Genomic DNA, 23,326 nt, shown 5'->3' with positions numbered 1-23,326 from the left:
GTTATAAGATGGATCCAGTAAACGGTACATGTCGATTTGTTTCAGTGTAGAATGCGTATAGCGCATACACTGAACCAATATGACATATTCCTGTTATGTGGAAGTCTAATAAATTTGCGCTATAAGATAATCCATTGAAAATGATATGATTGAAAATGTGTCAGGTAAATTCTATATGAATATCTGATACATTTACAATGCTGATAATTTGGTAAATTTTATATGATCGTCATATGATAAATGAAAATCGGTCAAATTATAATAATTAACTGAAATGGATTTGAAACCCATAAGCATAAACTTTACTTTTCACCACAATATAATATATGTGTCATAAATCAATCGATGTAAAGTTTATGGGAAAATCACATGAAATTTACTTCTTCTTTTAGCACATATATTTAATCGATTTCTAAAAATAAATCGAAAAATAAACATCAGGCAATGGGAGCTTTCACAGATGTGTCTTTTTTTATTGTAGCTGATTTGGGATTCGATCAAGAACTGTTGAGGTGTGATACTTTCGGTGTCTGCGCTCGATTCCACTGGGCCAATGCTGACTTCAATATTGAGCTCGTTCAATTAGCATGAAGTAAGAACAGCTCTCCCGACATGGACTGTAGTGCAACGTTATGCTGGTTTTGCTAGAGTGAAGAGAAATAACACTGACAAATTTATGCTCCGTTTCGGTGGTGTCGTGTATTCAAAAACTTTCTTAATGCTCCTGTGTGCAATAAAACAACGACTATTTTATATGAGTTCATAGAACTGGTTCATGAATTTTGAGTACTAGTGCTGGAATCTGATTTATCCGTGTAGAAGGCTTACAATTAAAATCTTAGCAAATAAATATTGCAGTAGAATCATTTTTTTTCAATCTCAATACATTCTTGCCGGAACCCCTTATCTTATGGAACAATAACAAACAAAGATTATTCAATACAGTATCATTGTTGTTAGCAATATTTAGTTCGGCTAATCATTTTAATGAGTTTACGATAACATCGTTGAAAATTGTTTCAATAATTTATAAAGAACAATCATGTAAGATGTATTTAATTTGGAGCGATATTCATCCCAGAAAACCATGCCAAAACAAATGTTTGCTGTTGGATGTCTTAAAAGGAAAATTTATATGACTATGTAATGATTGGGATAGATCTGTTTACAATCTTTAAACCTCAAAAATCAATGGAAGCTATTCCAATTAGATATACATGTTTTCTTATACTGCAAAGTCATATGACTGTCCAATAGTTTCTACATGGCTGTTTACACGCGACATATCAACAAACGTCAAAAATCGTTAAAAGCAACTCCAATAAAATATACATGATTATCTTATAAGATATATCTTTTAGTGAGCAATAGTCATCATGAAAACAGGTATATTTTACGGAATTTTCTCATAGTGCAAACTTATATGATTTTCCATTAGTTTCTAGATGTCTGTTCCCACCCATGACATATCAACAGTTTTACACCATAAAATATATCAGACCATATTCAAATACGTCTTAGCTATCGTTAACCACATTTGAAGCAAAGTTTTATCAAGTACTAAGTATGTGAAATTACGATAGAAATCATTCTATATCACAGTCATAGTTTTTAAGTGATAATCCAATGGAATCTATCAATCATCACATAAAATTAACAAATCTGCTGACATTGCTATGTTATAAGATGGATCCAATAAACGGTACATGTCGATTTGTTTCAGTGTAGATGATAGGTAATGATGGCGCTGAAAATTATGAATGAACTCTCGATGAACATTTCAAATGGTCCTATCTGCTTTGATCGATTCTCTTCATCGACTTTCTCTTTTCATCACCACTGCTATGCAAACAGATTTCGCGTTAATTCTACCACATAGTTTGATAAAGGAGGTTCTTATCTAGCGTCCAAAACGTCAAATACAACAGGGAAAGGTGTTGCAGCCTCGGTTGCAGCTGAGTTATTGATGAAAGAGAAAGTCGATGAAGAGAATCGATCAAAGCAGATAGGACCATTTGAAATGTTCATCGAGACTTCCACTATACGGTAAGGCGTGATTTTTAAGATGTAAATGGCTTGTTTTTTGGTAGTACTATTGGCAATGTGTCGCACAACGATCACTAGTATTGAATAATTATTATTTTGGGTCAGGGCGCACGAAAGAATGTGATGATGATATTTTGGTGAATTAAAATGACTATAAATCAACACTAAAATTGGTAGTTACAAAATACCAACCAGTTGTAATGTAACGTATACCAATAAAATAATACACATTTAAGGAAAGGCATCTCCTTTTGCACTACTTCAAATACAGGACAGTCAAAGACCACGTGCTCCGGTGTTTTCTCCAAATTTCCACACTCCGTGCAGAAGGGTGACGTTGCGTGTCCGAACCGATGTAGGTACGTAGGTACTGCATGAAGTAACCATGACCAGATAGGAATTGCGTTAGACCAAAGATATGTAATTAACAAGATATCTCACTAATCAATGCATCATCCAAATAACCAAAATATCTCAGAGATAACGCCAACATGTTTTCTCAAACACACCCGACGGACGCCAAAAATGCCAGAGCTGCGCCAAAAAGTTGAGCACGTTTCTTCGGGATCTTCTGGTCTTTTGACGTAGGACTACGTCTTTGATTTCTATATGGGGGTACACTTTGTGAAAACCGAAAATGGAACATGTAACAAATTAAGAAAGATTTTGAACGTTAATAACTCAGCTACCTCTGGTCCAATTTCAATTATTTTATCACCAATCGATCAGAAATATGGCTACGCATTGATAACAACGCTTCCGAATGTTGATTTTTAACAAGAAACTATTGAAAAACTGGTAAATGTTCAGCATTGTCCAAAAGCGTCGAATTAACTAACAAATCCACCAATTACCTACATGCATATGCTGCTTCCCCAGCAAAGTCGTCAGAGAGTAGTAAGTAGACGAAACAAGTCGAAGTTGCATTCGCCTCCGATCCTCGGGCGCGTGTGAATAGGGAGGATGGAATTGCGTAATATTTACACACTCATCGCCATGTTCAGAACCAAACGCAAATTCTTCGAGATAACCACCATCCGTCGTCTGGCTCGCCGTGGCGGTGTCTGACGTATCTCCGGTTTGATTTACGAGGTGTGCTGAAGGTATTCCTGAAAAATGAGATCAGTGATGCTGTCACCTACACTAAACACGCCAAGCGTAAGCGGCCATGGATGTCATCTACGTTTTTGAAGTGACAGAGACGCACTCTGTTTGGTTTCAGAGGTTAAATCATCACCAACATTGGAAACAAAACGGCTCTTTTCAGGGCCACTAAGCTTATTACAGTTAAGAGTAAGAATAGAATTCATCTGCCTGTTTGTCCATATTCAGAACCACCGACCACACAAAATGCTCATGTGATCAAACTGGAAGCAGGGATACAAATTGTTTTGATCAACCTTGATCAACTTTGAATCGCCACGGCCGGATATTTTCGATGGAAGAAGCAACAATCTAGCATCTAATTCGACGAAGACGGCAGGAAACATTTCTGGATCAACAATAGAATAGGGCCCATCAGCATTTGTAAACAAACCGTTCCAAAGCCTCACAAATCGAAGGCTGCTCACACAAACCAACACCAACATCTTGTAGGTAGAAGTTTCCCCTATCCGATGATGGTGTTGGTTTGTGTGGGTGGCCATCGCTTTGTGAGTAAAGGGCTTTGGAACGGTTTGTTTACAAATGCTGATGGGCTCTTTTCTATTGTTGATGCAGATTTGTGAAGCCGAGTTATTTACGAAAGAGAGTGTCGATGAAGAGAATCGATCAATGTAGATAGGACCTATTGAAAAGTGACGCGAGATTTGTTTTCCGTACTGAGCTCCAATGCTACCGACGCCAGGGAGGCAGCTCCCAGAGATGTTATGCCTTAGAACATGCCGATGGCGCCGACTGAGATTGGACCCAGGCCTGCTGGGGTGAGAGGTAATTACGCTAACCACCGGCGCCGATATCTATCACGGCGAATGAGAACGACCCAAATTTGAGTTTAGTTATCTCAGAAATAAGCGCAGGAACTCAGCGATGAGTAAATATTCCTCATGTTTTCCCAGGTTTTTCCACGATTTTCCAGGGAAAAATTCCCGAATTTGAGAAAAGTAAAGATTGGATTCACTCAGTCTATTGGTACTACTCCGAGACTGAATAAAATTTTCGTCAATTTCCTCATAACCACCATCCGTCGTCTGGCTCGCCGTCGCAGTATCTGACGTATCGCCGGTCTGATCTACGAGGTGTGCTGAAGGTGTTCGTGGAAAATGAGGTCCGTGATGCTGTCACCTACACTAAACACGCCAAGCGTAAGTGGCCATGGATGTCCTCTTCAATAAAACGGCCCTTTTCAGGGCCATCAAGCTTACATCAGTAAAGAGTTGGAATAGAATTTATCTATGCTTGTTTGTCCATATTCAGAACCACAAGCCCCCAACGACCTGGAAGCAGGGGTGCAAGTGATTTTGATTGATACAGGGTGGCCAGCAAACCGGGAAATCCGGGAATACCGGGAAATATCCGGAAATTTGGAAAGTAACCTGGAAAACCGGGAAAAACCCGTGAATTCTGCAAGAGAACCGGGAAAATAAATTAACTATATCATAGTAACAAATTTTTACATCAGAATTTAAGAATAAACCATTAAAACAGAGTGATCCTTTAGCAAATGAATGTCTTGCTCTATTTGTTGCATAATTTTCTTCAGTATACCGTCTTATTGTTTTTAGAATTTAATCACTCAGCAATATTGCAAATTGATTTTTGTCGTTTCAATTTCAGATGTAAAGTGCATGGTCCTCTAAAGAAAATATTGAAGATGCTGGAGTTTGGAAACAAATATTTGTAAAAACCGAAACTGAATTATTCTTTTCCGGGGTTTTAATTTTTCGTTGTTCAAAATTCTCATGATGAATTCCAGAATTAACTTGGAATTCTGCTCTGAATTATCTTGAAATTGTTCTGAAATAAACCAGAAAACACTCCGCGTAATAATTACCGTTGAATTCTTTTAGGAATTTTCTTCCAACCCCTAAGAATTTATTGGAATCCTTCATATAATTCCCGTTCCCGCCTATCCGGAACTTTGATTCCTTTAAAAATCTTTTCAAATATTTCTTTTAACTCTATTCAAAACAAAAGAAATCTTTCGAAAATTAATCTATAAACCCCTTGGAGTATTTTAAAGAATTTCTTTCTAATTATCAGCAAATTTTTTGGAATCAATTTTGTTTGGGTTATGTGATGAATCATTCGCACTAGGGTTGAAATTATTGCCAGAACATTTTAAGAACTCTGTTTCTTGTTGAATTCCGATCATAATTCTCTTGGAATTCTTCTTAAAATTCATCTGTCATGTTCCTTACGATGCCCATACAAATCTCATCAGAACCACGTAGGAATTTTCTGCAATGTTTTATTTTTATTTTCACAATTCTTTTTTAAATCTACTAAAATTACCTAACAGTTTAATTTAGAACTTGCATTCTTCTCCAAAGAAATCCTTCCAAATTCATTCAACAATTTCTATGGATTTCATGTAAGAATAATTCTGGAAATCTGTTCTTCTCCTTCGAAAACTGTGTGGGAATCCTTCTCAATATTTGTATTTAATCAACACTTTGAATTCTTTTAAATTTTACTAAAAATTCCAGGGTTTGTCCGCCAGATTCTACAGATTGCTATGTAATTTGTTATTACCCTTAAAATGCTTCTAAGTCTCAGAGCGTGACAATTATGACTCCACGACTCATAGGTATGATGTTTTTTTTATAAATCTGTGATCTAAAAAAAAAATTCAAAATTTCACATTTTAATTATTGTTTCTCCAAATCTTGCATTACGAAGCATGTTATTAATCACAAATTTTGAAGAAAAGTTCTAGTTTCAGACTCTACACAAATTTCAAAGCTCCAGAATCTTGGGAATCTTTTTAAATCACATTTTTTTTTATCCTATCAGTAAATTTTGTTTTTTTTTGTTGCATATTAACAACCGGGAATTTTTTAGATTTGAACCGGGAAAACCGGGAAAAAACCGGGATTTTCAAAATGAAAATTCACTGGCCACCCTGTTGATTCTCGTAATCAACTTTCTTTTTGAAAAAGATTACTACAAATTTGGATCGCCTACAATTCAAAACCGGAAAGAGTTGAGATAATAGATATTTCAGGCATAACATTTGATAACGGCACAAAAGCATTTGTAAACAAACCTTCTTAGGCCCTTTACACGCGAACCAAAGTACGCCCACGCAAACCAACAACATCATCGCATAGGGGCAACTATCACCTTTCCGTAAGTGGTATTGGTTTGCGTGGGCGTACTTTGGTTCGCGTGTAAAGGGCCTTAGAATGTTTGTTTACAAATGCTTTTGTGCCGTTATCAAATGTTATGCCTGATTTGATCAATTAAAAGAACTTAATGCTCTTCACATTTATTCCGTCCACTAGCGGTCCTACGTCAAGCTTCCGTTTGTGCCCCTAGGCACAGACCCTTCTACTTTTTTCCTCTGTTCGGGACCTAACACCACTGCGACTAATGTAACGTTTGGTTCTGTTGTCATTGGATGTATTCTGATGCCAAATTTTACATCGTCAAGACGCTTGATTCTGATGTAACGTTTGAGGCTAATGTATTTTTATGTACTTGGACGTCACACTGAAGTCTGAATACATTAAAGGTACAGCAATACACGTTAAAATTTAATGTATTGAAGATGTCTGCTTATGTTTCCTACATTACAATTTCTATTCGGGTCTCCGAAGACAGTTTGGAAGTATGATCAGGTCTTGCTTAAATATTAACGGGTCTAGTGTTCTAAGATTCTTTTCCTGAGCTTCATAACGACGCAATCTGTCCGGCCACCTACCGGTCTGGAGCCCCAGCTTCACCAAGCTCTTTGTCGTTTTCAGATTCTCTATCTATCTCTTGCTAGGGAGCTTGTCACTAAAGCCCTACAGTAAAAGTATGGACGTCTGTCAAACGTTGTTCCAATCGAACCGTCAAAATGCACAGCTTTGCTCGATTGGAACAGCTTTTTTTTTCAGTTTTGTGGTGACAGTCGTCCATACTTTAACTAGAGGGCTTTACTTGTCACTGGTTTTGTTTACTGAACACTGAGTTCTCGCTGAATAAATGGTGGGAAATATACCCTCGCAGGGGAATAAATTTAGTAAAATCATCCTCTCAGGGAGACAAATTTCCAAGCTGGGAATAACAATCCTTTCGGACTTCAACCTCCTCACGGGGAAGTTAAAACCCGATACCCTCTCAGGGGGATACGTTTTCTCACATGGAAAACCAGAACAGTGCCCTCTCAGGGGAATTACATTTCCTCACAGGGAATATTACGGGATAATACCAACAATCAATACGAAACTAACGATTTTAAATTGGCTCACTACTTGACTAGCCTATTGGTCCCAAGCAAACGATTAACGTACCCCATTCTAGTAGAAATTCTACTACTACACAATGTTTGTTTTGATTCGCTATGAAAGTATGACAGATAACAGCTTGGGACCGAAGAGAGTACCAGAGCTGAGCCAAAAAGTTGAGCACGTTATTTCGGGACCTTCTAGTCTTAGAGTTACCTCTATGATAATACCATAGACGTAACTCTAAGACCACTGGGTCCCGAAGAAAATCATTATTATTTTTGGCTCACTCAGTACCAGAACAACGGTCCCAAGCAGTCCCAAGCTATTTCACTCACCCCTGCATGTTCTGTATGAATCCACACACCCCTGATGTTATCTGTCAAACTTTCATAGCGAATCAAAACAAACATAGTGTAGTAATAGAATTTCAACTAGAATAGGGTACGTTAATCGTTTGCTTGGGACCAATAGGCTACTAAAGTGGTGAGCCAATTTAAAATAGTTAGTTTCGTATTGATTGTTGATAATACCTTCCCGTGTAATATCATCCTCTCGCTGAATAAAATAATCATGTATCCACACTACTCTCGCTCCTTCCAGCTTTTTGTTTTGCAATGCACAAATACTAATTCCGATATTTACAATGCACATCTTCAACGGACTGATGATACACGTACACTTAACTTGCTCGAAGCCACGATAGGTTCATTTGCTCCATACCAAAACTAATCACAGAAAATTTTCACTCTCGCATTCCCTACATCCAAAATTTAGTGCTCAGAAAACGAAGCTCTTTCAGATGATACATAAAAACCGATATATTTTTCAAAATTAAAGAACCCAATTGTGAACAAAACTTTGGAAACCCTTTTCTCGTGTCTCAAGGCTCTCCTACGCAAACTAACACCATCTTTGGGTTGGGGAAAGTTTCCCCTATCCGATGATGTTGGTAATTTGCGTTCGATTGTCGAGGAAAGAATAATCAACGTTTTGTTTATCAAAGTTGATAGTACATTTTCAAGAGTTGGTCTACAGTATATTGAATCGGTTCCGCTTTTTGATAGATCGTAATTCTATCCGCCAGACTATAAATATAGCGACTATACCATAGAGGTAACTCTAAGACCACTGGGTCCCGAAGAAAATCATTATTATTTTTGGCTCACTCAGCCACGCATGCTAACACTACCATCAGATAGGGGAAATTTTTCTCTACCTGCTAGTGGTGTTAGTAAGCGTGTGCGAGCTACCAGTTACGCCAAATCGACGATCAAATGCATTGTTTACAAAAGCTGATACGTCCCTTTGAAAAAGTAGTCGAGATTTAGTACCTTTTTTTGTTCTTCCTACATTTTTACCAACAATCAATACGAAACTATCGATTTGAAATTGGCTCACTACTTGACTAGCCTATTGGTCCCAAGCAAACGATTAAAGCATAGAGGTAACTCTAAGACCACTGGGTCCCGAAGAAAATCATTATTATTTTTGGCTCACTCAGTACCAGAACAACGGTCCCAAGCAGTCCCAAGCTATTTCACTCACCCCTGCATGTTCTGCATCAATCCACACACCCCTGATGTTATCTGTCAAACTTTCATAGCGAATCAAAACAAACATAGTGTAGTAATAGAATTTCAACTAGAATAGGGTACGTTAATCGTTTGCTTGGGACCAATAGGCTACTAAAGTGGTGAGCCAATTTAAAATCGTTAGTTTCGTATTGATTGTTGCTTTTACTCTCTCTATCTATCTTTCTCACTCTAGATATATTGCTGCCTGCACTGCTCTCATTCCCTACACCGAGGTGAATTTCCATATACCTTTTATGTGTGAAACCACATATTTTTTTTGCAATTAGACCTCACAAATAAACAATATGTTTGGGGAACATAAAAAATATTTAGTTTCCCACAAATAAAATGAATGTTCTAAAAGAAATGAATTTCATATGTTTTGCAAATAAAATTTATGTGTGAGATTTATAATATTTATTTCTCGGTAGAACATGAAGATTATGTGTCTAAGTCAATCACACAAATAAAATCAATGTTCCAAAAGAAATGAATTTCATTTGTTTTGCAAATAAAATTTGGGTGTGAGATTTATAACATTTATGTCTCGGTAGAACATAATGATTATGTGTCTAATTCAAATGAAAGTCATGGTTCAAACAATAATGTTTACGTGTCAAGTACATATACTGTATATGTGCTAAAAATATTATTTCCAGGGTTTCAGGCCTCGGTTTAGGCAAGGGCATTGGCGAAGCGTAGAGGAATATAGGGCAAGACGGACATAATCTCTAAACCACAACGTTTTATAGTTAATTTGATAGAAATGTATATAAATCACTTCGCTAGTAAGTTCTCATACAGCATTACACATATTTCTACCAAATTAACTCTATGGTTTAGAGACGATATCCGGCTTGCCCCATATGGTCATCTTGCCCCACATTAACTTATCTTATGGTATTCTATGTTTACATATCTAGAAACTCATTAACATTAAGATACTTTTAATAACGTGCTACATTATTATTATTATTATTTGAACATAGAATAACATAACCCAACAAACAATCGTCTATTGAAGAAACGACTTCATAGCCATTTTATTCAACTGCATGCTGAATAGTACTTGTACTATTTTTAATAACAACTTCTGTTCCGGCTTTGTTAACACAAATCTGGAGAATTTATTCAACCACAACATTGAACTACTTTGGTATTGTATAAGGTATGTCGAGAAGCTTTTATTCGACTTATATGAGTTGTAACAGAGTTCATACGATAATTTTTTTGATTATTCAGCGTTTATTAGGCATCACTGCTTCCTTTTTAAACAGTGATGCTCTGTATATGCTTGATTCTCATGTGAAGTAACGTTTAATTAGACATTATTATACATTTATTAAACGATTATTCAACTGTGGGAAAATTAACCCGAAAATAAGAGGGGCGGGGACAGACAGGGAAGGAAGGTTGTGTTTCTTAAGTGTAATTGTATCCATTATTTCTGACGTTGCTCGCACCACACAGATATTAGAAAATTTATAAATACTTATACATGTCGTTGTATGGGATTCGAACCATGTACCTTCCGATCACCAGCCGCTTGCCTTGTCATCTGAGCTATCCTAGAATTCATCATATGGGCAACTCAATAATCAATAAAAGCTTGCATGAAAGTGAATACCTATCAGCACTCCCGATCGCAACTCTAGCTCCTTCAAGGCCCTGTGGGAATGATTAATTCATTCATCGTTGTTTAACATGAGACCAATGTTACCTCTTCACCACTCCAATCCCAAGGAAGGTTATTTTTTGAACTAGATAAATGCATTCATTATCGTGAGTCATGTGATCGATGATTACTATTTAAATTAATTAGATGTAGAACACAAATAAAAAAAAGGGTTAAGCTTGGGATTCAACTCACGACCTTCTAATTGGAAAGCGGAAACGGTAACCACTACTCTACTGTTTTCGCCTTGTTGTTATATTGAATCAGTGTTGTCGAATAATGAATCTAATACGTCGTTTGTAAAGCATTTACAAATCATGTGATTACAACATGGACGCATAGTGGTAATAATAGCTATTATGCTGACTGTATTCACCTTTATTCAGCAATATTGTAAAGTAATGCAATGAAATCTAATAAAGGAGCTGGAGAACATTTATAAGACGTCTAATAAAGCATGTTATTAAATCAATTGAAAACAGTCGAATTAAAGTGTCAATGTATGTACAAATTACATTTATTCAGTTTGTTATTAGATCAAATTTCTGGCGTTGAATTGGGAAGACATTTAACACTTTTACAGCTTTTAATAAGTAAATTAATCAGATCAGAGCAAACAGTTGAATAAATGTGTATCTATGGATCTCAATGAGCTTTTTCAGCACATAATTCGTCAACTCTTTTTATTCAGCTTTGTACACTGTTATACAGCATTTATTCAATATATATATGCTTATTTGTGACTCTGAATTGTTTGTTGGGTGGTATAAGAGCTATTTTGCTGAGTGTATTCACCTTTATACAGCAATATTGTAAAGCAATGCAATGAAATCTAATAATGGAGCTAGAAAACATTTATTAGACGTTTAATAAAGCATTTTATTCAATCAATTGAAAACAGTCGAATTAAAGCGACAATGTATGTGCAAATTACACTTATTCAGTTTGTTATTAGATCAAACTTTTGGTTCTGAATAAGGAAGACAGTCAACGTTTATAAAGCTTTTAATAAGGAAATTAATCATATCAGAGCAAACGGCGGAATAAAGGCGCATCTACCGATCTCAATGATCTTTTTTCAGCACATAATTCGACATCCTGTTTTATTCAGCATTGTACACTGTTATACAGCATTTATTCAATGTTTATGCTTATTTGTGACTTTGAATTGTTTGTTGGGAAGATACGATACGCTAGACCAAGTCGACATGTGATACATATGAGATTAATTATAGCACAAATTTAATCTAATTGTTTATTCATTACAACAATTTATTACATCAAATAATAATCAATTATCTCGATACTTACAGATTCATTGAAAGGAAGTCCCTTTTCTTACGAAACAGGATTTTGTTAACGACATTATGAACATTCAATGGAGGTCCATCAACATCAACAATATTGAAAATGTTATAGGTGTTTGTTTTATCAATTATTTCGTATGCTATAAAATGATGATTATAATCTCCTATCTTCCACAACTGACAACTGAGGGATTATTTTGTTTTGTTATTAATATATCAACTATTTCCAATAATAAAATTTTTTGTACCTCGGTAACTGTAACGTACGATCCAACCTTGAACTCAGTTCCTTTAAATTTAATATTTTCAGTACATTGAACTTCATCTAGCTTAACTGGATATGGTGGAAATATGAAAGTAAAATATTCTTTAGATTCAAAGTTGCATGGAGATAATTTGACGTCAAATGGATTATTGAAAAACGATTGCTTGTATAAATCGTTACTAAATTGAAGTGCTGCTTTAACACACAGAGTAAAACAAATATTTTGACGAGATGTCACCATTCGCGCATATTCTTTAAACCCCTTATGCTTGGCCTCGTAACGAAAATTCATCATTCTGCTGACACTACCACTACTTCTAATTACTGAGCCATAGTGGCAGACAAAGTGTTGTTTTGGCTTTAGAGATTCGTTGAACAATTTTTGGTATTGTATATGGTGCATTTTACAGAGGTCTTGCAATTCTTGTATGTCGTTTTCTGTAAAGCTAGGTGATAAAATTTTATCTGATAATTTAACCAAATTTTTGCAATAGTCCCAGATCTCATCGTTCTTGGGAACGAATTGACCCATTATTAATGGAAAATAGTGTATAAAAGCCTTCATTTCACTAGCAGTAGCTCTGATGACTACACTCTTGCATTTTTGTTTTGACAAAAAAGTTTCGGTTATATCTCCCATCCTTTTAAGTGACGAATCTAACGTGGTTTTACTGAAGACGCTTTTCTGTGCATTGAACTTGCCTAATGAGACAAATCGTTTTTGATAAATACAATAGTTCATTACAGCAGTTAGCCCAAAAGAACAGACCCCATTACTGTAAAAATCATGCATTGGGTCTACACTGACGTTCATCACAGTATGAAAAGAGGGCAGTTGATTAAAAGCCGTATCTCCCTTAATTCCTGTTTCGGAAGGTCTTTGCAGATTTACATCTTCTTCATAATTGTGTATGGTTCTACGAAACGTATCGTACTCTTCTACATCAACCCGACATTCTGCGCGTGATCTTCGACAAAAGCGACAATAGCATTGAATGATAGAAAATTTAGCATTTGATGTAGACCTAAGTTGTCTCCCTGCAGTAGCACAAGGATAAACCTTACTTTTATCTGCTTTCCATCGATTTCGAACGTAATTCCTCGTTCCTCTTTCTCCCTGAAACGTTGAATAATATTCTTAAGTAACATGTTTAAACCTATTTCATTAATGTCAACTTTTTTCATCATACAAGCTACAAAAATATTGTTGAGTTTAGAACTGTATTGCTCAGGAATAGTTGGACAACTGTAATATGACCCACAAACAACATGTTTCTTATTATGCGCACTCAAAGGGTCGTTGATTTCAAAGTCATCAGAATAGTACGATAATGGCAATAATATATCATTGGGATACTGTTGTTTTACATTTGTCCATAGCTGGCCGTTAACAATGCTACTTATTACACTGGACTTTTCGAGCTGTTTAGTGTTTTCTATGGTTAACTTGAGAATATCTCCGGTACTAAAATATGACTTAAGCTGAAATTGAATATCCATGATTACAAGATTATCTTTCTTCTCATCAATTGCCTCATCAATTTCTATGCCTGCTACTGTGTTTTCTCCTTCTACTCTAATTGATAACGGTAAACGAAAAATATTCAGTTCTTCCAAATATTTAAAAAATTTGTAATCGGTTTCAATAAAATCAAATGGATTCTGCAGCTTTTGAATGTACTTATTTAGTTTATAATCAATTTGAGGGTCACTGGTTTTAGATGGTAATAATCCTTCGATCTTTTCAGCAATCGTGCAATTCAGCTTTTTAATTTTCTTCTGTACATGTTGAATATCATTTCGTGTCAAATTCGTTTCACTGTGTAGCTCTAATGTGAACTCTAAAGCTGCTTGCTCTATATCTCTGATGTTTGCGGAATATGATGCAATGGGTGTGTTATCCTCCTGTGCTTCAGCTTGTAAACAAGAATTTAAATTATCTGTAGTCTCTGTACCAACGAAAACTTGTTCTGTCCTGCGTCCATCAACATCAAAAGGAGTTGATAATTTCTCACAAGAAGTTTGCGAATGATGAGCAAAATGTCCTAATGCATGTCTTTTGAATACATACCAATTGGAAAGTATTTGACAACATCGTTGAAAGGTGCATTTATATCGATAGTTCCTTGGGACCTTGTGGATATTGGTGAGATGATCAAAATACGGGTAAACAGACATAGCATTCACTATGCAACCTTCGATCATGCAGGTGAACATATTATTGTATTTTTGGTAAGAATCGTTTGAGGTTGTTGATTGATTCATATTGCTCTGGTACTACCAAATCATATACATAAGAACAAATAAAGTTCCATACCAGTCGACAAATTCTGGAATACTCCAATCCGAAAATCGTGCTGAGTTTCACCAGAACATCAATCGCCCTTTCTGCTGTTTCTAGCTTATACACTATCGATTTATAATGCACTTCGTATCCGCCACTTAATGATGTTATGTCTTTGCCTCTGAATACCAGCTTTGGGATGGTGTAGAAACCTAATGACTCGTAAGATGAATTAAAGTCGTTGATTTTTTGTACCGCTTGACCATTCGTTTCCGCAAAAAAAATAATATCTTCCTGAGCTGACAAAATGGATGGCTTGAATGTTTTAGTCACTTTAGTGGGTTTCAGGACGTTATTCAGCAGGATCAAAACAGCTGAGATAATTGAATCTAAAATATAAAAAAATATGTATTTATTTATGCTATAATTACGTACGAATATTAACGAATTACGTACTTTTATCAGCTCCAGGTGTTTTTATAAATCCAAGAAGATTGATTGATAGTTCGTCTTTGTAAGGTTTATCAAGGTACTCGATGATCTTCGGTAGAAATTGATCCCATTTGTTGATGCCTTTGTCGTTTCCCAATTTCAATAATTTGAAATCAATGTCTATCTGTTTAGAGGATAAAATACAATCATTAAGTTACTGACATATGGTAGGGGAAATGGCTTTAATGTTGGCCTATGGATCTAAGATTGGGCCCATTGCTAAAACTCTGCTATTTATCAATGTTATCAAGATGAACGCGTCATTGTGACGGTACTAATGTATATAATCAATAGCGACCAATATTGAAAATTTAGTCGATTGCTGAATTTATGTATGGGCCCAAGTTAGGGGTATTTAGGCTGACATTACATCCATTTCCCCTATATGAGTGATTTATGGTCTTTCACTTTTCTGCAAATCATGCGTTTAGGATTTTTTTTGTTGACCTGCACCAGTGTGTTTTTTAAACAGATTAGAGTGCTAAGCATAAGCAAAGTGACGACAATGTCACAGCGATTATTTTTAGATTACATCAGGCATAACATTTGATAACGGCACAAAAGCATTTGTAAACAAACTTTCTAAGGCCCTTTACACGTGAACCAAAGTACGCCCACGCAAACCAACAACATCATCGGATAGGGGCAACAACCTTGTCATTACATATTTTTAAATATTTTTTTTTTGTTTTGTGTTCGTTTTTTTACTTTTAATGGATTAACTTATTTATTTAAAAATATCATGCAGAAGAAAGAAAGAAAATTTAGTAAATAATGTATAATACACTATTCAGGGCAAAATTTTACTCATTTAATGGGTAGTCCCAGTTTCCCTCGAAAATGCTTACTTTGTAGTCATTATTGGGTATTTTGCGGTTACCATGTACTGCTTGAGGCAGTGCCGATGATTTCAAGCTGAACACTGCATTAGGTCCTAAGTAACATTGACAGATTCTCTTCGTCGACTTTCTCATTGTATCCCCACGGACATCTTAAGACATTCCCAGGTATTTTCAGCACACATATCGATAAAAAAAGCTTTCATCTAGCATCTAATACGACAAACACAACAAGAAACGGTTATGTGCTCATGTTATTAACTAAAGAGAAAGTCGACGAAGAAAATCGATCAATGTTACTTAGGACCTAATGCAATGTTCAGCTTGATTTGTTTTGAATTTATTCGACGTTGCGAAAAGGCTTAGCAAAGGGCATACCATATATGATGACAAACACAACCCGACCAACCATTTCGTTAGTTTTCTTTAATTTTCTATACATCGATCTTCAAAGCCATTCATAAGAAACATCGATAGCGATCGTCACCATTTCATGAATAATTGTAAATATGCTAAAAGTATAACCGTGAATCGTTTATAAAGATCTTTCTCAAAATATTGCTACCAATCGTTACCAATGTTAAAATATCGATTGTGTTGCCAGATCAAAATATCGATTTCTGTTGTAAAATCAAAATATCGATACACACACACAACTGCTGATTTTATTTGTGATTTTTTATCTGCATAATTTCTAGTTTCGATCCCATGCCATCTGGGGTGTACTGATTTCGTTGTTGGTTGCTAATCCTCGGGTCCACAGCTGCTGTTGATGAGCTTATCAACGACAGGCAAACACACTCTAGTATGTGGTGTATTGAAATTTCTGTACGTGAATTCAATATTTATATAAATTTATTTGTCATAACCATCAACCAGTCAGCCATGTAATAGTCTCAAAAATGTAATAGAGGTCAGAAAGGTATCAATTTTCCTCATTGGGTTCCAAATGCCGAGAATCCCACCACGCATGCTATAACGGGTTATTAAATATATAGACGTAAACTTGAAGAACTACAATTGTAAACATTTGCTGCGTCGCGGCCATCGGTCTTCTCGTTCATTTACCGGCAGATTGCTTCTTCCGATGAAATGCCGCATATGTCGATAAATAATATTAACATTGCCAACTGTCACCTGGTGTGTCTCGAACTCTCTTTAAAAAGCAATGCAAATCGATAACAAGGAGATTATAAATGTGCATCGATTGCAATCTTTGTTGTTCTTTGTCAAAGTTCAAAGTTTCGATGATATCAGTATTTAAATATTTATTGATGAATATTTGCAAAGAATACTAAAGTCTATGTGACACATCGAAATTAAAAGAAACTTAGTATGGCACCTTTATAGATTACTATAATATGACCGATGAAGAAATAATTTATAATGTAAGTATCGATCAATAAAGATTTTTAAATGTGTACATCGAAATCATAGAAAATTTAAAGTAAAGAATTGCCGACATAAATCTTTATTTCTGTATAAAGAATTTTGAAGAAGTTTCACGAATGGTTGGTCGGGAATGGCTTAACAAAAAGGGCCTATCCATTGAAAGATTCACAAAAAGGCTTATTAATTTATGAAATTAAAATCGACAGTGAGCATTCATAAGGGCGTATACGCGATGATCGATTCTCTTCATCGATTTTCTCTTTTGTTAATAACTCGCTAGATTTAACATTTGTCGGTGCGTTTGCTGTTGCTTTTGATAGTCAATGCAACCTGTTACAACTCTACATTGAACAAATTCTACAAAATTGTTTCACTTAGCTGTAGCAATGCAAAGAGAAAATCGATGAAGAGAATCGATCATCGCTTATACGCCCTTATGCATGCTCACTGTCGAAATGTTATTGATTTTCATATATTTTTGAAAGCTTTTCGCATATTTTGGATGTTGTATACTGAGATACTGTTACTATTGTTATTGTGAATGCCTAAAATATTTCAATTTTCTTAAATAGGAATTGAATACTGCCGGAAAAATTTAAAATTCATTTTCTGGTTTGATTACGTTTTGGACATAGGCCCATTTCAAATGTTACTCTAGAAATGGAACACAGCCTTAACATTTCGAAAACAGTAAATAAAAACATGCTACAAAACGTTTGGATAAAGACAGATTACACCAAGGATTACACAGCTGAAGGATAATAATAGAGCATAAGTTAGTACATAACAAAGATTCTGATGACCCATTGCTGAAGAGTGATCAGTATTAACTTACAGTCACTAGGTCCTCCTTGAATAAAATCAGGAAGAAGACTTCATCTGAATCACCGGTATGAAGGTAAGTATTTATCGTACTACATTGGAATGTTTGATCGCTGACCTTCAATTTTCTACCACAGCAATCAACCACTTCACACGAATGTCCTAGAATATTAAATATGATAGCATCAGAGGATTCTCGGAACGGCTGATATTAAAGGGACATATTCTCCACGGGGACCGCTACACTTGATTTGCTTTGAAAGCTGATGGATTTACGACAAACCAAGTTCATAAACCGAAGAGTCACCATCCACATAGCAGGGAGTTTTTTTTTTTAATTACCTATAGGGGTAAGAGGGGCATAGTGAACAGGTGGGGCGTAGTGAGCATCCCGTGCACCAGCTTGGACTTCCAGCCGTTCGGTACAAATTTATTGGTAGTAGGATCAATATCAATGATATTGAACCTACTACCAGTTGATTTGTTTCATGCAGCTAGATATCCAGGGCCAAACTGTGGGATGCTCACTATGCCCTCCTCCCCCTAGTATCTCAACAAAGGAGGAGGTGGATGAATACAAGATCGTAGTTTTTGAATTTTGGAATAATTGGAAGCTGGATGAGCCGTGGAGTGCGCAAAATTATGTTGCAATTTAGTGATCTAAGTACGGTGGGTAAAAGTCTTCCCATCAGGTTTCCGGAGAACTTTGAGATTAGGGCGTAATTGCTTTTGTAAACAAACAGGTCAATCATCGATTTCTCGCTAATTAAAGTTCAATCTCGAAAATTAGCAACACAAACAGGTAGATGAATGATTCTTCTATCATTTGGTATAGTTTGTTTGCGATATTGAGGTTTTATTCGCGAGCAATCGGCGATTGACGTGTTTGTTTACAAAAGCAATTACGACCAAATCTCAAAGTTCTCTGGGTTTATCTGCTGCCTTTCAACTATTTAAGCTGATTTTTCTTCAGAATTTCGTTCAGGCCGAGTGTACACATACAATTATCTTGAATAGTTAAAAGGTTGTAGAGAATTCGGGGTGGGTGATTCGTATCACCCACCGTAGTATTCAAGAGATTCCTGTAGGTCAAAATAAATTGATTGCAAAGGCCTGTATAAATGGTTTGATAGGTTGAATCGACCTTTAAACATTCGGGGTTTATCAGTGAAAATTGTGCCTTGATTGGTCAAGTCTGTATGAAGATTTAGCAATTAAAACGCTTCTAATTTGACTACCATTTTTTCAACCTTTTTTCTTAAAAAAACGATGAACCAAACTTACTAAATTTTTTATAGCTTTTAGTCAAAACACTATTCTTTCAGATCTCGCTAAATTTACTAAAATCCATTCACGACTGAGAACTATCAGCATTTTAAAAAAATATGGAGATACTACAAATTCATTGTGTGTACTTTAATATTGCCAGTACTTTGATCAACAGTTACTGTCAAATCACGAGGAAAATATCTCAACCGAATCAATTCTGGCGTGATCTTTCAAAACGATCTATGAACCATTCATCGTTTCATCATCCATATTCCTCTTGAATCAGGGAAACATGAGAGCTTGACATGTATATTTTTTATATTAGGGGTAAGAGGGGCATAGTGAACAGGTGCGGCATAGTGAGCATCCCGTGCATCAGCTTGGACTTCCGGCCGTTCGGGACAAATTGGTTCGTGGTAGGATCAATATCATAATGATATTGAACCTACTACCAGTTGATTTGTTTCATGCAGCTGGAGATCCAGAGCCAAACTGCGGGATGCTCACTTTGCCCTACCTGTTCACTATGCCCCTTCTCCCCCTACCTACAATACTAATCCACTTAATATTTAGAAAAACTTACGACTGAATTTTTTTTTTTTCTATTTTATGCGTGATAATCTAACGTTGAAAGTACTGCGCACTATTCGCACAATCATGTGCTCTACTTCTCTACTATATTTTTTAAAATGTTTTTTAAATATGAATAAAAGGAATTTTGCTTTACTTCCCTAATAACAATTGTATGGTTAATTTGCTTAACGACGTGTTCTGGGTATCATCCAAACCATTTGTGGAATAGTTCAATGATTTGGGTTATCGTTCGTTTATGGTTATTTTTTATTAGGGTTACGATCTGGTATCCATGCTTGCCAGAATAATGGCGATGTCTTGTGAGAACTTCTTCGACGATTTTTGATTTCAATAAGTGGGGTTTCCTGATATCAAAAGACACAATCCACTTGTCCAGAACTGTGCTCCACGGACAAGAATTCTGTTCTAGCCACAGTATCGCTTCTTCTGCCACCGGATCTTTAGGAACGAATGGGTCAACCTTTGATTTTTTCCCATGCAAATGTTCTTCTTCCTTAAACGCGCGTTTGATCAATTTTTGTTTTAAGTTTGTAATTCTATTGAATAATTTTCCGCCATGGTTCTTTCTCTTTCCACTTCTTGCTACAAAATACGTATCCTGAAAATCAAAAGATTGAGGTTAAAATTTTAATGTTTGTATAATTGTGCAATGTAGTGCATACCAATGTCTCGTGTCTGAATTGAGCAACAATTGCTTCACCGTAGTCACGAAGACTCTCCTCTTTCAAGGAAGTTCCCAGGCTAATGTGATAATCGGCGATAACTCCAACCAGCTCCCGCTGACTTTCTTTTGATAAAAGACCTCGCTGGCCTCGCTTCAAAATTTCCTTCCCTGTTATTGTTGTGTTCAGCAAATCAACAAGAGTTTTTACACAAAATCTCTTGACTACCTTGATTTGGACACTCGGAGCAATTTTGTCGGAAGCATCTACAGGCTCTGGTGGGTTCTTGAATAGTGGTTTTATGCCGTCACTGACGTCCGTGGGTTGATTATTTCCGCGTGGAGGCGTGTTCTCCTCCTGCGCGTCATCCTCCTGTCCGTCTTCCTCCTGCACGTCCTCCTCCTGCGCGTCGTCCTCCTGCGCGTCGTCCTCCTGCGCGTCGTCCTCCTGCGCGTCGTCCTCCTGCGCGTCGTCCTCCTGCGCGTCGTCCTCCTGCGCGTCGTCCTCCTGCGCGTCGTCCTCCTGCGCGTCGTCCTCCTGCGCGTCGTCCTCCTGCGCGTCGTCCTCCTGCGCGTCGTCCTCCTGCGCGTCGTCCTCCTGCGCGTCGTCCTCCTGCGCGTCGTCCTCCTGCGCGTCGTCCTCCTGCGCGTCGTCCTCCTGCGCGTCGTCCTCCTGCGTGTACTCCTCCTGGACGTACACCTCGTCAAAGGTGAAAAGGCCGCATCCCTGCGTAAAATTCAAAAAATGTTATTTCGCACAAATTAAATATTATTGCGCCTACTCACGTTTGCCTTGCGCCATTCAGTTAGGCGACGGAAGATTTCGTTTATATTCCACTCTGTTTCCTCCGATTGTAAAGATTCTCCAAGCTCGTCGCGGGAAATGTTGATTAACGTGTCTTCCGTGAACTTTTTCGCTGAAAACAATCAAAAATAATAGTTTGATGGTAAGCAGTTAAAAATAAATAATTATTTACCTTTGAAAATGTTCAGAAGTTCTGCTGGAAGATCGAGCAGATATAGCACAATTTCAGTGAATTTATTTGCTGACGCCATTGCTTGTGTGCACTGAACTGAATAGCTCAAACATCAAAATTATATGTGTATACACATAATCTTCAACTATAAGATGCGAACCATAATTTTTATGGCAGCACACACATAAATAAAATTTGTCACGCATATACGTGTTATAGGTTAGCTTATAGTAGCTAAGGGGTTTATAATGATGTTTATATTTACGCACATAAAAATAATGTTTTGCATATCTTATAAAAAGTATATGTACCAGCCAAATAAACTTTAAGTTTAGAATTTTATTAGTGTACAGTTTCCACCGGTTGATATAATACCACAGACAGGCATACAAATTAGTACCGTTGTACCACAAACGAAGTGACAGACGACTAACTGGCGAAGAAATCCATTTAAATAATGTGGTTCACTGTAATAGAATTTTCTTGGAAGCTTGTGCCATTATCCACCAGATGGGTTAGTTTTTTTGTTTTGATTTGAACAAAGTTGATTTTTCGTGTACAATGATTCTTTGACAGTGTGCAAAGAGTGCGTATCATTTTGTCATTTTTTATGCATTCCGGTTTTGAGTAGAGTGAAAGAGATAGAACCAAAACATTCTAGTACATTTGGTGAAAATGCTAGTTCAATCTAGTAGTAGTGTTGCCATGTGGTACAATCATAGAGGTAACTCTAAGACTAGAAGGTCCCGAAATAACGTGCTCAACTTTTTAGCTCAGCTCTGGTACTCTCTTCGGTCCTAAGCTAATCGATTCACCCCTCGAAACATAGGAAAAACCAATCACCCCTCATTTTATCTGTCAAAGTTTCATAGCGAATCAAAACAAACATTGCTTAGTACTAGAATTTCGACTAGAATGGGATACGTTAACCATTTGCTTGGGACCAATAGGCTAGTCAAGTAGTGAGCCAATTTAAAATTGTTAGTTTCGTATTGATTGTTGGTACAATCCAGTAGTAGTGGTGTTGCCATGTGGTACACTGAAAAAATGCAATAGCAGGTTAGTCACCAAAGTTTTCGAGCCGCTCCGTCTGTCACTTCGTTTGTGGTTGTACTTCTTTAAGTCTAGTATCATAGAGGTAACTCTAAGACTAGAAGGTCCCGCAGAAACGTGTTCAACTTTTTGGCACAGCTCTGGTACTCTCTTCGGTCCCAAGCTAATCGATTCACCCCTCGAAACATAGGAAAAACCAATAACCCCTCATTTTATCTGTCAAACTTTCATAGCGAATCAAAACAAACATTGCGTAGTACTAGAATTTCGAATAGAATAGGGTACGTTAATCGTTTGCTTGGGACCAATAGGCTACTAAAGTGGTGAGCCAATTTAAAATCATTAGTTTCGTATTGATTGTTGCTAGTATCTTTAACGTACAATTTGTGGTACTAGCTTAAAGCAGTACAACCATAGAGCTAACTCTAAGACTAGAAGGTCCCGAAATAACGTGCTCAACTTTTTGGCTCAGCTCTGGTACTCTCTTCGGTCCCAAGCTAATCGATTCACCCCTTGAAACAGAGGAAAAACCAATAACCCCTCATTTTATCTGTCAAACTTTCATAGCGAATCAAAACAAACATTGCGTAGAACTAGAATTTCGACTAGAATGGGGTACTTTAATCGTTTGCTTGGGACCAATAGGCTAGTCAAGTAGTGAGCCAATTTAAAATCGTTAGTTTCGTATTGATTGTTGGTAC

General features: G+C 36.6%; 1 protein-coding gene across 1 annotated transcript; it reads right to left on the bottom strand.

The window, feature by feature from the left end:
* Positions 1–14,290: 14,290 nt before the first annotated feature.
* LOC135706888 (uncharacterized) lies at positions 14,291–21,651 on the bottom strand. Its single transcript, XM_065228568.1, has 6 exons — positions 21,573–21,651; positions 21,382–21,512; positions 20,597–21,322; positions 20,194–20,532; positions 14,983–15,142; positions 14,291–14,915 (listed from the first exon to the last, which is right to left on the bottom strand). Exons 1-6 carry the CDS (start codon positions 21,649–21,651, stop codon positions 14,461–14,463), a joined length of 1,890 nt encoding a protein of 629 aa, XP_065084640.1. The 3' UTR covers positions 14,291–14,460.
* Positions 21,652–23,326: the final 1,675 nt, after the last annotated feature.

Source organism: Ochlerotatus camptorhynchus, unplaced genomic scaffold (genome assembly GCF_037179485.1).
Source record: "Ochlerotatus camptorhynchus isolate MF236.1 unplaced genomic scaffold, CSIRO-AGI_Acam_v1.1 ptg000294l, whole genome shotgun sequence".
Lineage (NCBI taxonomy): Eukaryota > Metazoa > Arthropoda > Insecta > Diptera > Culicidae > Ochlerotatus > Ochlerotatus camptorhynchus.
Note: the sequence above shows the minus strand (reverse complement) of the source record. Positions and strands in the feature narration are given on the sequence as shown.